Source organism: Ahaetulla prasina, chromosome 7 (assembly GCF_028640845.1).
Source record: "Ahaetulla prasina isolate Xishuangbanna chromosome 7, ASM2864084v1, whole genome shotgun sequence".
Lineage (NCBI taxonomy): Eukaryota > Metazoa > Chordata > Lepidosauria > Squamata > Colubridae > Ahaetulla > Ahaetulla prasina.
Window position 1 is genome coordinate 88,620,996 of NC_080545.1, and position 13,130 is coordinate 88,634,125.

Here is a 13,130-nt window from a genome sequence, read left to right on the forward strand (position 1 = left end):
AACCGTGTGACTAACTTAGCAACTGCAGTGATTCACTTAACAACTGTGAAAGTTCGTAAAGTGGGGCAAAATTCACTTAACCGCTGTGTTGCTTAACAAAGGGAATTTGGGGCTCAACTATGGTCATATGTTGAGGACTACTTCTAATCTGATCGGGAAGTCTAAATACACAAGAAAGCAGGACAGAACTGGTATCATTAGGACTGAAATATATTCAAACTCATAGTAATGCTACCATATATCCTTGAAAATAAGACCGGGTCTTATATTAATTTTTGCTCCAAAAGATGCATTGAGGGCTTATTTTCTGGTTAGGTCTTATTTTCAGGGAAATATGGTACTAATTGAATCCATCTGGCTGACAATCTTAACTAGGGCTTATTTTGGGTGTAAGGCTTATATGACGAACATCCTGAAAAATTATGCTAGGGCTTATTTTCCAGTTAGGTCTTATTTTGGGGGAAACACGGTATGACTTACCTTCATACAGCCGAAAAGCAAACAGAATTATGCTACTCTACAGGTAGTCCTCGACTTACAAATTACTTCAGCAGCCATTCGAAGTTACAAAGGCATTTAAAAAAGGGACGTATGACCATCTTTGAACTTACAACCATCATAGCATCCTCATGGTCACATGATCCAAATTCGGGCACTTGGTAACTGTGTTTATGATAGTTGCAGCATCCCAGGGACTTGTGATCACCATCTGTGACCTTCCCACCCAGCTTCTTTCCAGCCAATCAATAGGAGAAGCTGAATTTGCATAAGTCGTACGTGATTCACTTAACAATTGCAGTGATTCACTTAACAACTTTGGCAAAAAACATTGTAAATTGGACTTAACTAGTTTAACAGCTGCCTTGCTTGGAAAACAGAAGTTCTGTCTCAATTGTGGCTGTAACTGAAGGACTTACCTGTAATAAAGATTTGATTTGATTTTTTCTGAAACCTATTAAAGGCAAGTGATTCAGATTATTTCCCTTTTCTTTTCTTCCATGCTATCTGCTGGCTTAATACCAACAAAAAATAGAGAACTTGCTCAGTCTATCTTTTAATCTATATAATTTTCGCAGACCCAGGTATGAAATTCTTGAATCAGGACTTGCCGTGATTAAGAATACATTCAATGAATTCATTTTTCAAGGGGTGGAGGACAGGAAGAAAAGGAGCGATATAAATGGGGAAAAATTACAGTGTAATCCTATCATATGTCAGTAATAAAAGATTGATTGATTGACACAATGAAAAGAAATTGACACAATACAATTGCACTGAGCAATATTTCAACTTGAACATAATAAACGCTCCTCTGGATAAATGCAACAAGGTTTTGTGTATATTTTTTTTTCTAAATGGTAAACCAGAACATTAGCTATCAATAATCAGAACCACTTTGGTCTAGTGGTTAAGGCATCAGGCTAGAAACCAGGAGGCTGTGAGTTCTAGTCCTACCTTAGTCATGAAAAGCCAGCTGGGTGACTTTGCGCCAGTCATTCTCTCTTAGCCCCACTCATCTCATAGGGTTGTTGTTTTGGGGAAAATAGGAGCAGGAGGGAGTATTAGGTATGTTCCCTGTTTTAAGTTATTTCTAAAAATAATAAAGGTGGGATAAAAAAGATCTAAAAACTTGCATTTCCATATTAAAAGAAAACTTTAACCTAGAAATTTGTCCATTGAACATCTGAGAAAATGGCTTTGATCATATTTTTACAACACATTTTTTTTAAAAAAAATTATTATTTTCTCACCTTAAAAACTTTTTTCACATGAACATAATCGTAAGAGACTTCAAACTTATTGAGCAGCTTTAAGGTCTTATCTATGTTGATCTTGCCCTCTCTAAATTCATCATAAATCATGTCCATGAACCATGTATAGGAAAGTGAGTTAAGGGAACTCTCAACAACATTGACAATCTTAATCCGGAAAATATCAACAGCATTGACAATCTTCATTCAGAAAGCATATAAGAGACAATCCCGTGACATTTAATATTAAGATTTCTATGACCAAATGCACTTAAGTTACTTACATTCATTTATTTTAGAGATGTAAAACTCGTTTTCTTCAAGCATTGTAGTTCTCCTCCATGGGCTAGCCGGGGGGGTGGGGGTGGAGATGGGATGGATACCTCCTGCAGAACCCTGATGGCCAAAACAGGGCACAGGGAGAGCGGGTGAGCCCCCCCTGTGCCCCATCTTTGGCCTGGATGGCCTCCTGCAGCCAAAATGGGGTGTGGGGGCCCTCACACAGACCCCTGCATCCTGTTTTGGCTGCCAGAGGCACGGTGGGCCAGTCCTTTGCTATTTCCAGGCTGGCCCCACGGGCCAGTTTTAAGCACCCCGCGGGCCTTGAATCTGACACCCCTGATCTATTTCATTTATTTATTTATTTATTTAGACGGCACTGCCTAGCTGACGGCACCCTGAGGAGTCCCTCTCTGTGAGAGCACACGGGTCGGTGAGAGGTATTCGGTAGCAGCAGGCGGTCCCGTAAATAGCCCGGCCCTATGCCATGGAGCGCTTTAAAGATAGTCACCAAAACCTTGAAGCACACCTGGAAGGCCACAGGTAGCCAGTGCAGTCTGCGCAGGAGAGGTGTCACACGGGAGCCACAAGAGGCTCCCTCTATCACCCGCGCAGCCGCATTCTGAACTAACTGAAGCCTCCGGATCCCCCTCAAGGGGAGCCCCATGTAGAGAGCATTGCAGTAATCCAGATGAGACGTCACGAGGGCGTGAGTGACCGTGCATAAGGCATCCCGGTCTAGAAAGGGGCGCAACTGGCGCACCAGGCGCACCTGGTAAAAAGCTCTCCTGGAGACGGCCGTCAAATGATCTTCAAAAGACAGCCGTTCATCCAGGAGGACGCCCAAGTTGCGCACCCTCTCCATCGGGGCCAATGACTCGCCACCAACAGTCAGCCGTGGACTCAGCTGACTGTACCGGGATGCCGGCATCCACAGCCACTCTGTCTTGGAGGGATTGAGCTTGAGCCTGTTTCTCCCCATCCAGACCCCATCCAGATTTAAAGATCAAGTGAGGTACTAATACCACTCTATAAAGCCTTAGTAAGGCCGCACATCGAATATTGCATCCAGTTTCGGTCCCCACGCTATAAAAAAGATACTGAGACTCTAGAAAAAGTGCAGAGAAGAGCAACCAAGATGATTAGGGGACTGGAGACTAAAACATACGATGCAGGAACTGGGCCTGGCTAGTCTAGTGAAGAGAAGGACCAGGGGAGACATGATAGCAGTGTTCTAATATTTGAGAGGTTGCCACAGAGAGGAGGGAATGCAACCTATTTTCCAAAGCACCTGAAAGTCAGACAAGGAAGAATAGAATAGAATAGAATAGAATAGAATAGAATAGAATTTTTATTTTAATTTAATTTAATTTTTATTTGCATTTATATCCCGCCCTTCTCCGAAGACTCAGGGCGGCTTACACTATGTTAGCAATAGTCTTCATTCTATTTGTATATTTATATACAAAGTCAACTTATTGCCCCCAACAATCTGGGTCCTCCTTTTACCTACCTTATAAAGGATGGAAGGCTGAGTCAACCTTGGGCCTGGTGGGATTAGAACCTGCAGTAATTGTAGGCAGCTGCTGTTAATTACAGACTGCATTAGCAGTCTGAGCCACAGAGGCTCAGAATAGAATAGAATAGAATAGAATAGAATAGAATAGAATAGAATAGAATAGAATAGAATTTATTGGCCAAGTGTGATTGGACACACAAGGAATTTGTTTTGGTGCATATGCTCTCAGTGTACATAAAAGAAAAAGAAAAAAAATACCTTCATCAAAGGTACAACATTTACAACACAAATGATGGTCATAGGTTGCAATTTAACCCTTAATGATAGCAACAAAAAGTTATAGTCATACAGTCATAAGTGGAAAGAGATTGGTGATGAAAACGATGAGAAGATTAATAGTAGTGCAGATTTAGTAAACAGTTTGACAGTCTTGAGAGAATTATTTGTTTAGCAGAGTGATGGCCTTCGGGGAAAAACTGTTCTTGTGTCTAGTTGTTCTGGTGTGCAGTGCTCTATAGCGTCATTTTGATGGTAGGAGTTGAAACAGTTTATGTCCAGGATGTGAGGGATCTGTTAATATTTTCACGGCCCTCTTCTTGATTCGTGCAGTATACAGGTCCTTAATAATAATAATAATGGATGGAAACTGAACAAGGAGAGGTTCAACCTGGAAATAAGAATTTTTCTGACAGTGAGCGCAATCAACCCATGGAACAGAAGTTGCATTCAGAGATTGTGGGAGCTTCATACCCTGGAAGGTTTCAAGAAGAGACTGGACTGCCATCTGTCAGAAATGATATAGGGTCCCCTGCTTGGGTGGGGGGTTGGACTAGATGACCTACAAGGTCCCTTCCAACTCTGTTAATCTGTTATTCTGTTAATTAGACTCAACTTTAGAAGACTGAAATAACTTTGTATGGCAATGTTGTAAGTGAAATATCATTAAAATAGAAGGGGTTTTCCACCCCCCACCCATGGAAAAACAACTTCCCCATCCTCTTTGAAGACATTTATGGGGAGAAAATAATAATTCCCCTGTATTAAGAGCCAGTTTGGTCAAGTGGTTAAGTGCTTGCCTAGAAACCAGGAAACTGTAACTTCTAGTCCTAGCTTAGGCATGAAAATCAACTGGGTGACTTCGAGTCAATCACTCTCTCTCAGCTCAACCTCACAAAGTTGTTGTTATGAAAACAGGAGGAGGAAGGAGTATTAGGTATGTTTGCCACCTTGAGTTACTTATAAAGTAATAAAGGCAGGATAAAAATCTAATAAATAAATAGTAATATGTTAAATTTATATGTTGCCCAACTCCTAATGATTCCCAGTTTAGGCATATACACTAAATATATACATAGGGATATCTTATGTTTAGGTATACACACTAAATATATACACAGGGATATCCATAAACTGCCATTAAATTCAACTGAAATTTTGCTTGTTGCAAAGGAATGGGACAACGTTGGAAGAGTTGACACAATAAACAAAAACTGAGAATCCTCAACAAAAGGATTAAATGTATATTTGTACAGAGAAAATGGTGTTTCCTTATAGTGCAGACCCTGCTTTGCCCTTCTTAATATACCACCCATTAAAAAAAGCCCTTCAACAGCAACCTTATGATTATTCATTCATTTATTCCTTTTGCATCATGCTGGGATCTAAGTTTATAAGCTATGAAAAACCTTAAAACACCCACAGTAAATATTAAAAGTCAGAGTAAAAACAATTAAAAACACATAAAAATTGTAAATGGGCAGAAATAAGATAAATAAAAGATAAGAAGATAACCAAAACTAACTAGTTGGAGTACTTTGGGAGATGCTCTCAGCATCCTCCAAAATGCCCTTTCAGGGAAAGGGCCAGGCTGATGATCTCTATTAAAAGATTATTCCAGAGGCCTGGATTCCTTTAACTTCCTAATTAGGTCAACTGGAATATTATGTTTATCTGAATGAGGGTTTCAAAGTCCATGCAATATTAAATTGCTCCCTTAGAAAAGCAGGAAAGATTAAGCCAGTGGTGAAATCCAAATTTTTTTGGACGCTTACTTATTCCGGGCACTTGTTACTATATAAACGACACGATTTTATTCCTGCTCACTTTTCTTCCTAATCATTACCCAAAGTCACTTATAGATTTCCCAGATCCTCCCATCTGGGAAACCCACAGTTAGAAAGCAAGAAAAAACCCTATTACACCTAACACTACGGCTACCAATAACTATACCATAGAGGAAGAGGACGCTGACTTTCCAAGAATATTTAGAAATATTCTTTCCAAGAATATTTAGGGCTGGGAAGTGGCTCACCAGGCTAATGCAGCCTGTTATTAACACACAGCTGCCTGCAATTACAATTACTGTAGGTTCGAGTCCCACCAGGCCCAAGGTTGACTCAGCCTTCCATCCTTTATAAGGTAGGTAAAATGAGGACCCAGATTGTTGGGGGGCCAATAAGTTGACTTTGTATATAAATATACAAATAGGATGAGACTATTGCCTTACACAATGTAAGCTGCCCTGAGTCTTCGGAGAAGGGCGGGATATAAATTCAAATTAAAAAAAAATATTTAGAATAGAATAACGGTCTTGGAACCATCAGGATTAGTAATGTTCTATGTCTTTGCCTTTTAGAGCTCAGCTTATTGAAAGCCATCATTTTACCTCTTGGGAATTTCACAGTTTAACCATAACAGAACAACAGCGTTAGGAGGGACCTCGGAGGTCGTCTAGTCCAACCCCCCACCCCCGCTCCCTGCTCAAGCAGGAGGCCCTAGAACATTTCTGACAGGTGGCAATCCGGTCTCTTCTTAGCGCATCCTTTGCTCGACTGATGCCCACGGGACCTCACACCCAGGAATTCTTCGCCGACCCGACCACGCGTCAATCAGTTGGGGAATCTGGGGAGCTGGGGGTCCATACTCAGCTGGAGGGCGACGCATTGGGGAAGCACCCTCCAGGGCTGCCCTCCCTCCCTCCTTCCCTCTTTCCCTTTTCCTCCTTCCGAGCCAAGGATATTTATTCTCCATGGTGCTGCCGTTGCCTCCTCCGCATGGCCCGAGCGCCTGTTCCTTACTGCGATGGTCTCAGCAGCTCCCAGCGCGCCGCCCGGCTCGCCAGCTCGCGGCTCTACCCCGCGGCTCTTCTTCCCTGCTGTCCGCTTGGACGCGGCCAGTCGAAAGCCAGGAGGGAAGCGACCCTCTATGGCGCCAGCGGGGCAGCCCGCGGGGCCTCCGCAACGTCACAACGAGCGGGCGAGGGGCTGCCTCCCTTGCTTTTTTTCCTTTTTTCAACGGCCGGGTTGCCCCCCTCCCAGCGCCACAGATGGGCATCCCGTGCGCCTTTTCCCCCCCTTTCCCTTCTTCTCCGCTGGGCTCCAGCTTTCTGGCCAGAATACATCTTCGAAGCATGCATACACACACATCATCATCATCATCATCATCATCATCATTACGTAAGGTTGATAATTAAATGAGAAGATAGGAAGGCCTGCAAACGAAGGAGTGTGATAGCACCCATAGGTGTGATCCAAAACATCGGGAGTGCCGCCTGAAGAACGTCACCCTCAGTCAATTGCAAAAGGTGGCTTCCATCCTGCGATGGTGAAGGCAAAGATAGCACCCATAAGTGCCTTAAGTGCGATCCAAAACACCTGGAGCACAGCTTGAAGAACATCAGCATTTGGCAACGTCACTGTCAGTCGATTGCAAAAGGTGGCTTCCATCCTGCAATGGTGAAGGCAAAAATAGCACCCATAGGTCCCTTAAATGCAATCCAAAACATCTGGAGTGCCACTTGAAGAACATAAGCATTTGGCAACATCACCGTCAGTCGATTGCAAAAAGTGGCTTCCATCCTGTGATGGTTAAAGCAAAGATAGCACCCATAGGTACCTTAAGTGCAATCCAAAACATCGGGAGTGCCGCTTGAAGACCGCTTGAAGCGTTGGCAATGTCACTGTCAGTCAATTGCAAAAGGTGGCTTCCATCCTGCAATGGTGTCTCCAACACCATCCAAGATTCCTTTCTGCCTATTCCAGGTTCTTAGAAGGATTCGAGTTAATAAAAATGACAAATCCAGTCTGAACATCTGGCTGACTGTGCCACGGGCAATAATAATAATAATAATAATAATAATAATAATAATAATAATAATAATAATAATAATAATAATAATAATAATAATAATTACTGAGATATGCTCGCATAATTCGCTGATACATCACGCAGTCCTAAACTCTTGGAAAGTGTTCGACTAGTGATTAGTGATACGAAATCCAGCATAGTTATCTCGTTTGCTGTGTATACTGTCATTTTGTGTAAATAAAATAATAATAGGAAACAAATGAACTGATATGAAACAAATGAAAGTCTAGAAGAAAAGAGATATTGAACTGCAGCATAAAATTCATGTATGCTGAAGTATCTCATCTCAGTGTGGCTTCTCTGGTTTTAATTTTTTTCCCCCAAAAAACTATTTTGCTGACTATTATAATTGCAATAGTAAAAAAACAAATACAAAGTAAAAGAAAGAAAACTAGAGAAAATGTTTTTTTTAAAAAATAAGAATGTAGTAGAATAATATATAAATGACCCCCACAATCTTCATGTCCCAAAGGTGTTTTTTCAAACGGTAACTCAGGAAAAACAAAGTTCAGTGCCTTTTGAATAGAATAGAATAGAATAGAATAGAATAGAATAGAATAGAATAGAATAGATTTTTTTATTGGCCAAGTGTGATTGGACACACAAGGAATTTGTCTCGGTGCATATGCTCTCAGACTCATCTACCTACTTATCTACCTACCAACCTACCTACCTACCTACCTACATCTATCTATCTATCATCTCTCTATTTATCTATCTACCATCTCTATCTACCTACCTACCTCTATCTCTATCTATCTCTATCTATCAATTTATCTATATCTATATCTATCTATATCTATCTATCTCTACCTACCTACTTATCTACCTACCTCTATCTATCTATCTATCTATCTATCTATCTATCTATCTATCTATCTATCTATCTATTTGTAGCCTGACATTTAAAAACATTAATTAGTTGTACATTCTTCTCAATTTATTGAATTAAATGCATACAAGTTATGCAAAATTTTTGAAGAGGCATAAATCTTTGAAAAGGCTGCAAATGACAGTAGCACATGCAAGTTACAATCACTCCTCTTCAGCACTTTCCATAATTCTTGCTCTGCATCGTAGACAACTCAGAAACTCTTGGATCCAGTTTTAACCACCTAGGAAACTTAATGGTTCCATTCCGCTTGATGTCATGGAGTGACAAAACAATTGTTTTCTCTGGCATTTCTCCAGGTCACAGTGCGTGACAGTCTCCACAGATCCTAGGAATTGATATCATTTTTGTGTGCAGAACATAGCAGTTTTCTCATCTATATTCATTTGCAGTCACTGTGAATGTTTTCAAAACAGAATACAGCGGAATCAGTAAAGCAGACTTCGACTCCAGGGTCCTCCAATGCTAAAAACAAGGGTAATATATCCTTTTTTTGGGGGGATGTAGTAGTTTTTCCTTAATAATATAAATGCTTAGTATCTGTCCTTCAAGGCTCACACGCATAAACACACAGCCAATATTTTAGAATTCTGTTTTAGCCTCAGAATTTGTTAAACAATCTTTTTGGTGGGATTAAGGGATTTAATAAGCTTCGTTTGCTTGTGAGGTTGAGATTGCCATGAGCCATGGTGGTGCAGTGACTAAGAATGAAGTATTGCCAACTGCCAACAGTTCGATAATTCACAGGCTCAAGGTTGACTCATCCTTCCATCATTCCGAGGAAGATAAAATAATCATCTTCTTTTCTTCTTCTTCTTCCCCCATAATCCCTTGCGGGGTGGAGTCTGGGCAACTGAATGGAACTAGCAAGAGTGTTTACTGGCTCGATGCCCTTCCTGTCACCAATGCGGAGTTTTGTTCAGCATATATATTCTCATTGTGCCCAGGGGGAGAAATATCTGCCTCTACCTAGGATCGAACTCACAGCCTCCTGATTGTGAGGTGAGAGCTCTACCTCTAGGCCACTCCCCGAGGAAGATAAAATGAGGACCCAGTTTGTTGGGGGCAATATGCTGACTCTGTAAACAGCTTAGACAGGGCTGTAAAAGCACTGTTAAGCAGTATGTAAGTGTTAAGGTGGCTCAGGGGCTAGGACGTTGAACTTGTTGATCAAAAGGTTGGTAGCTCAGCGGTTCGAATCCCTAGTGCTGCCGTGTAACAGGGTGAGCACCGCCCCTAGAGTCAGCAACGACTAGCACGTATGTGCAAGGGGAACCTTTACCTTTACCTTTAAGTGTTAAGTGCTATTGCTATTGCTATTATGAGCTTTCACAGAAACAAAAAAAAAAAAGCATGAATTTCTGCAAGAGGCATTTATTTATTTTTTCCAAAATTTCAGATCCCACTGCTACCGTTGAAACAGGCCCATCAAAAACTGAGCCAGCACCAAAAGAGGGCGCAGCTCAACCACCTACAGATGCTAAAGCAACATCAAAACAACCTGCGGCTGCTCCACCTTCGGAGACAAAGGAACCTGAAAAACATGGTAAAACCAAAGAAATGCCCAATTATCAAAATGTGACTACCTCAACTTCTGCAACACGAAGTGCCAAATTATAATTTCAAATACAGCAGGGCAAATTATGAAAGGAGTAATAATGCTGGCTAATTACACTGCAGTGTGAATTAATTCTTTTAAAAATTCATTTGTCCAGATCAATCACAAGCTAAAGTTGACCAGTAATAAATGTTGGCTAATTTCCAGACCAAACTTTTATATACTTAGTCAGATAACCTGTAAGATCTATTGATTTTTTTTAAAGGAAAAGGAAAACAGGAGGCCCTACTCCAAAATCCTCCAGTATTAGTAATCTTGAAAAGATTAAGGTTTCCTTAAGACCAATATACAATATACACAGTCAATTAATGCTATTGTTTTCTTTGAGTTTCTTCTAGATTTGTTAAGTATTTTTTTTCCCAATTGGTCTTGTTTTAGAAACTTTCTAGAAAATAGATACATTATTTTTTTTTCTTCCTAGCGTTTTCCCACAAATGTAGAGACTACTCTTCTTTTTGGGATCAATTAAGTATCGATCTATGGCAGTGGTGAAATCCAATTTTTTTTACTACTGGTTCTGTGGGTGTGGCTTGGTGGGCATGGCAGGGGAAGGATATTGCAACATCTCCATTCCCACCTCATTCTGGGGCCAGCCAGAGGTGGCATTTGCCGGTTCTCCGAACTGCAAAATTTCTGCTACCGGTTCTCCAGAACCTGTCAGAACCTGCTAGATTTCCCCCCGATCTATGGGTTGTAACAGGACTCAGCTGACCAGTTTGTTTTTTCCAAGCTGATGTAGTTGCCTGAGAAAGACTGATTCACCCAGAGCCATCCGGCCAGCTTTCATGCACAACTAGAATATAGAGTAGTTTTTATATGATTTTTTATATTGTTTTAATTCTTGATTGGGATCCACTCAGGGTTTGATATAAGATCGGTAGCTATGTAAATATTTTAAATAAATAAATAAACCCACAGTCTCCTGGTTTGTAGCCTGATGCCTTAACCACTGAACCAAACTGGCTTATGTAAAATATATGGGGTTTTTTTTTCCTAAGTCCCAGGCCCACCACCGTCTTCGGATGTTAAAACAGCCACAAAACCACCTGTGGACCTTCCAACATCAGTGACAAAGGAACCCGAAAAACAAGGTAAAACTAGAAGAATGATAAATTGTCGCGATGTGGACATTCTATCTAAAATGAAATTCAATGGTGGAAAAAGTAAGATTCTACATTTAGGCAAAATGCACAGGTACAGTATATGTAGTGCCTTGCTCAATAGTAGTAACTGTGAGAGGGATCTTGGAGTCCTAGTGGACAACCATTTAAATATGAGCCCTCAGTGTGCAGCAGTTGCCAAAAAAGCCAACACAGTTCTGGGCTGCATAAACAGAGGGATAGAATCAAGATCATGTGAAGTGTTAATACCACTTTATAATACCTTGGTAAGGCCACACTTGGAATACTGCATCCAGTTTTGGTTGCCATGATGTAAAAACTGTTGAAACTCTAGAAAGAATGCAGAGAAGAGCAACAAAGATGATTAGGGGACTGGAGGCTAAAACATATGAAGAACTGTTGCAGAATAGAATAGAATAGAATAGAATATTTTAATTTGTATACCGCCCTTCTCCCGAAGGACTCAGGGCAGTGAACAGGCAGATAAAATACAAACATACACAATAGTAAAAACAACCCTTAAAAAACTGATTTAAATTTGCCCAAATATTAAAATAACATACACCCCCATAAAATTACAAAAATTTAAATTTTAAAAACCCATCAAAAGGAACTGGGTATGTCTAGTTAATGAAAAAAAGGACTAGGGGAGACATGATAGCAGTGTTCCAATATCTCAGGGGCTGCCACAAAGAAGAGAAAGTCAAGCTATTCTCCAAAGCACCTGAGGGTAGAACAAGAAGCAATGGGTGGAAACTAATCAAGGAGAGAAGCAACTTAGAACTAAGGAGAAATTTCCTGACAGAACAATTGATCAGTGGAACAACTTGCCTGCAGAAGTTGTGAATGCTCCAACACTGGAAGTTTTTAAGAAGATGTTGGATAACCATTTGTTTGAAGTGGTGTAGGGTTTCCTGCCTAATCAGGGGGTTGGACTAGAAGACCTCCAAGGTCCCTTCCAACTCTGTTATTCTGTTCTATTCTAGTTGGCCCGAGATTTTTTTTTTTACTTCCAATCTTTTGTTAGTAAAAAATCTTTTTTAAAAATGTACATGGGGTAATGTATTAGCAAAATACCATCTGTAAAGGAACTTGTAACTAGACTTTTGGACCTGCCATACAGCAAATAGTCCAGATGTTAGAAGAGAAGCACATCTGGAAATCCAAATGACTTAAGCAATGAAGCCACGCCAGGCAAGTCCACACAAGGTCTCCAACATCCCCATCAGGCTAGATGTGTACACCTGCAAAACAAGCAAACAAAAAAGAAATGCCTCAGTACAGGTAGTCCTCGAAGTACAACAGTTCAGTTAGTGATCTTTCGAAGTTACAACTGCCCTGGAAAAGGTGACTTATGACCATTTTTGACACTTTTGTCATTTTTGATTGTTGCGGCATCCCCATGGTCATGGTATCAAAATTCAGATGCTTCTTATTTATGACAATTGCAGCATCCCAGGGTCATGTGATCCCCTTTTCTGACAAGCAAAATCAACTGCGAAGCAAGATTCACTTAATAACCGTGTTATTAACTTAACTGCAGTGATTCACTTAAGAAGTGTGACAAGAAAGGTAGATACCTTGATGAAGGTATCTTTTCTTTTATGTACACTGAAAGCATATGCACCAAGACAAATTCCTTGTGTGTCCAATCACACTTGCCCAATAAAAAAATCTATTCTGTTCCGTTCCGTTCCGTTCCATTCTACTCTACTCTACTCTACTCTACTCTACTCTACTCTACTCTACTCTACTCTACTCTACTCTACTCTTTTCTATTCTAGTCTAGTAAAATGGAGTAAGA

The 13,130-nt window shown here is 40.6% G+C and overlaps 1 protein-coding gene across 1 annotated transcript in view; it reads right to left on the reverse strand.

The window, feature by feature from the left end:
* LOC131202585 (1-phosphatidylinositol 4,5-bisphosphate phosphodiesterase zeta-1-like) overlaps positions 1-1,958 on the reverse strand; it is a 76,329-nt gene extending 74,371 nt beyond the window's left edge. The window contains exon 1 of the mRNA XM_058191689.1: positions 1,752-1,958. Within this exon, the coding sequence (XP_058047672.1) occupies positions 1,752-1,958 (207 nt within the window). The remainder of the gene's footprint in view (positions 1-1,751) is intronic.
* Positions 1,959-13,130: the final 11,172 nt, after the last annotated feature.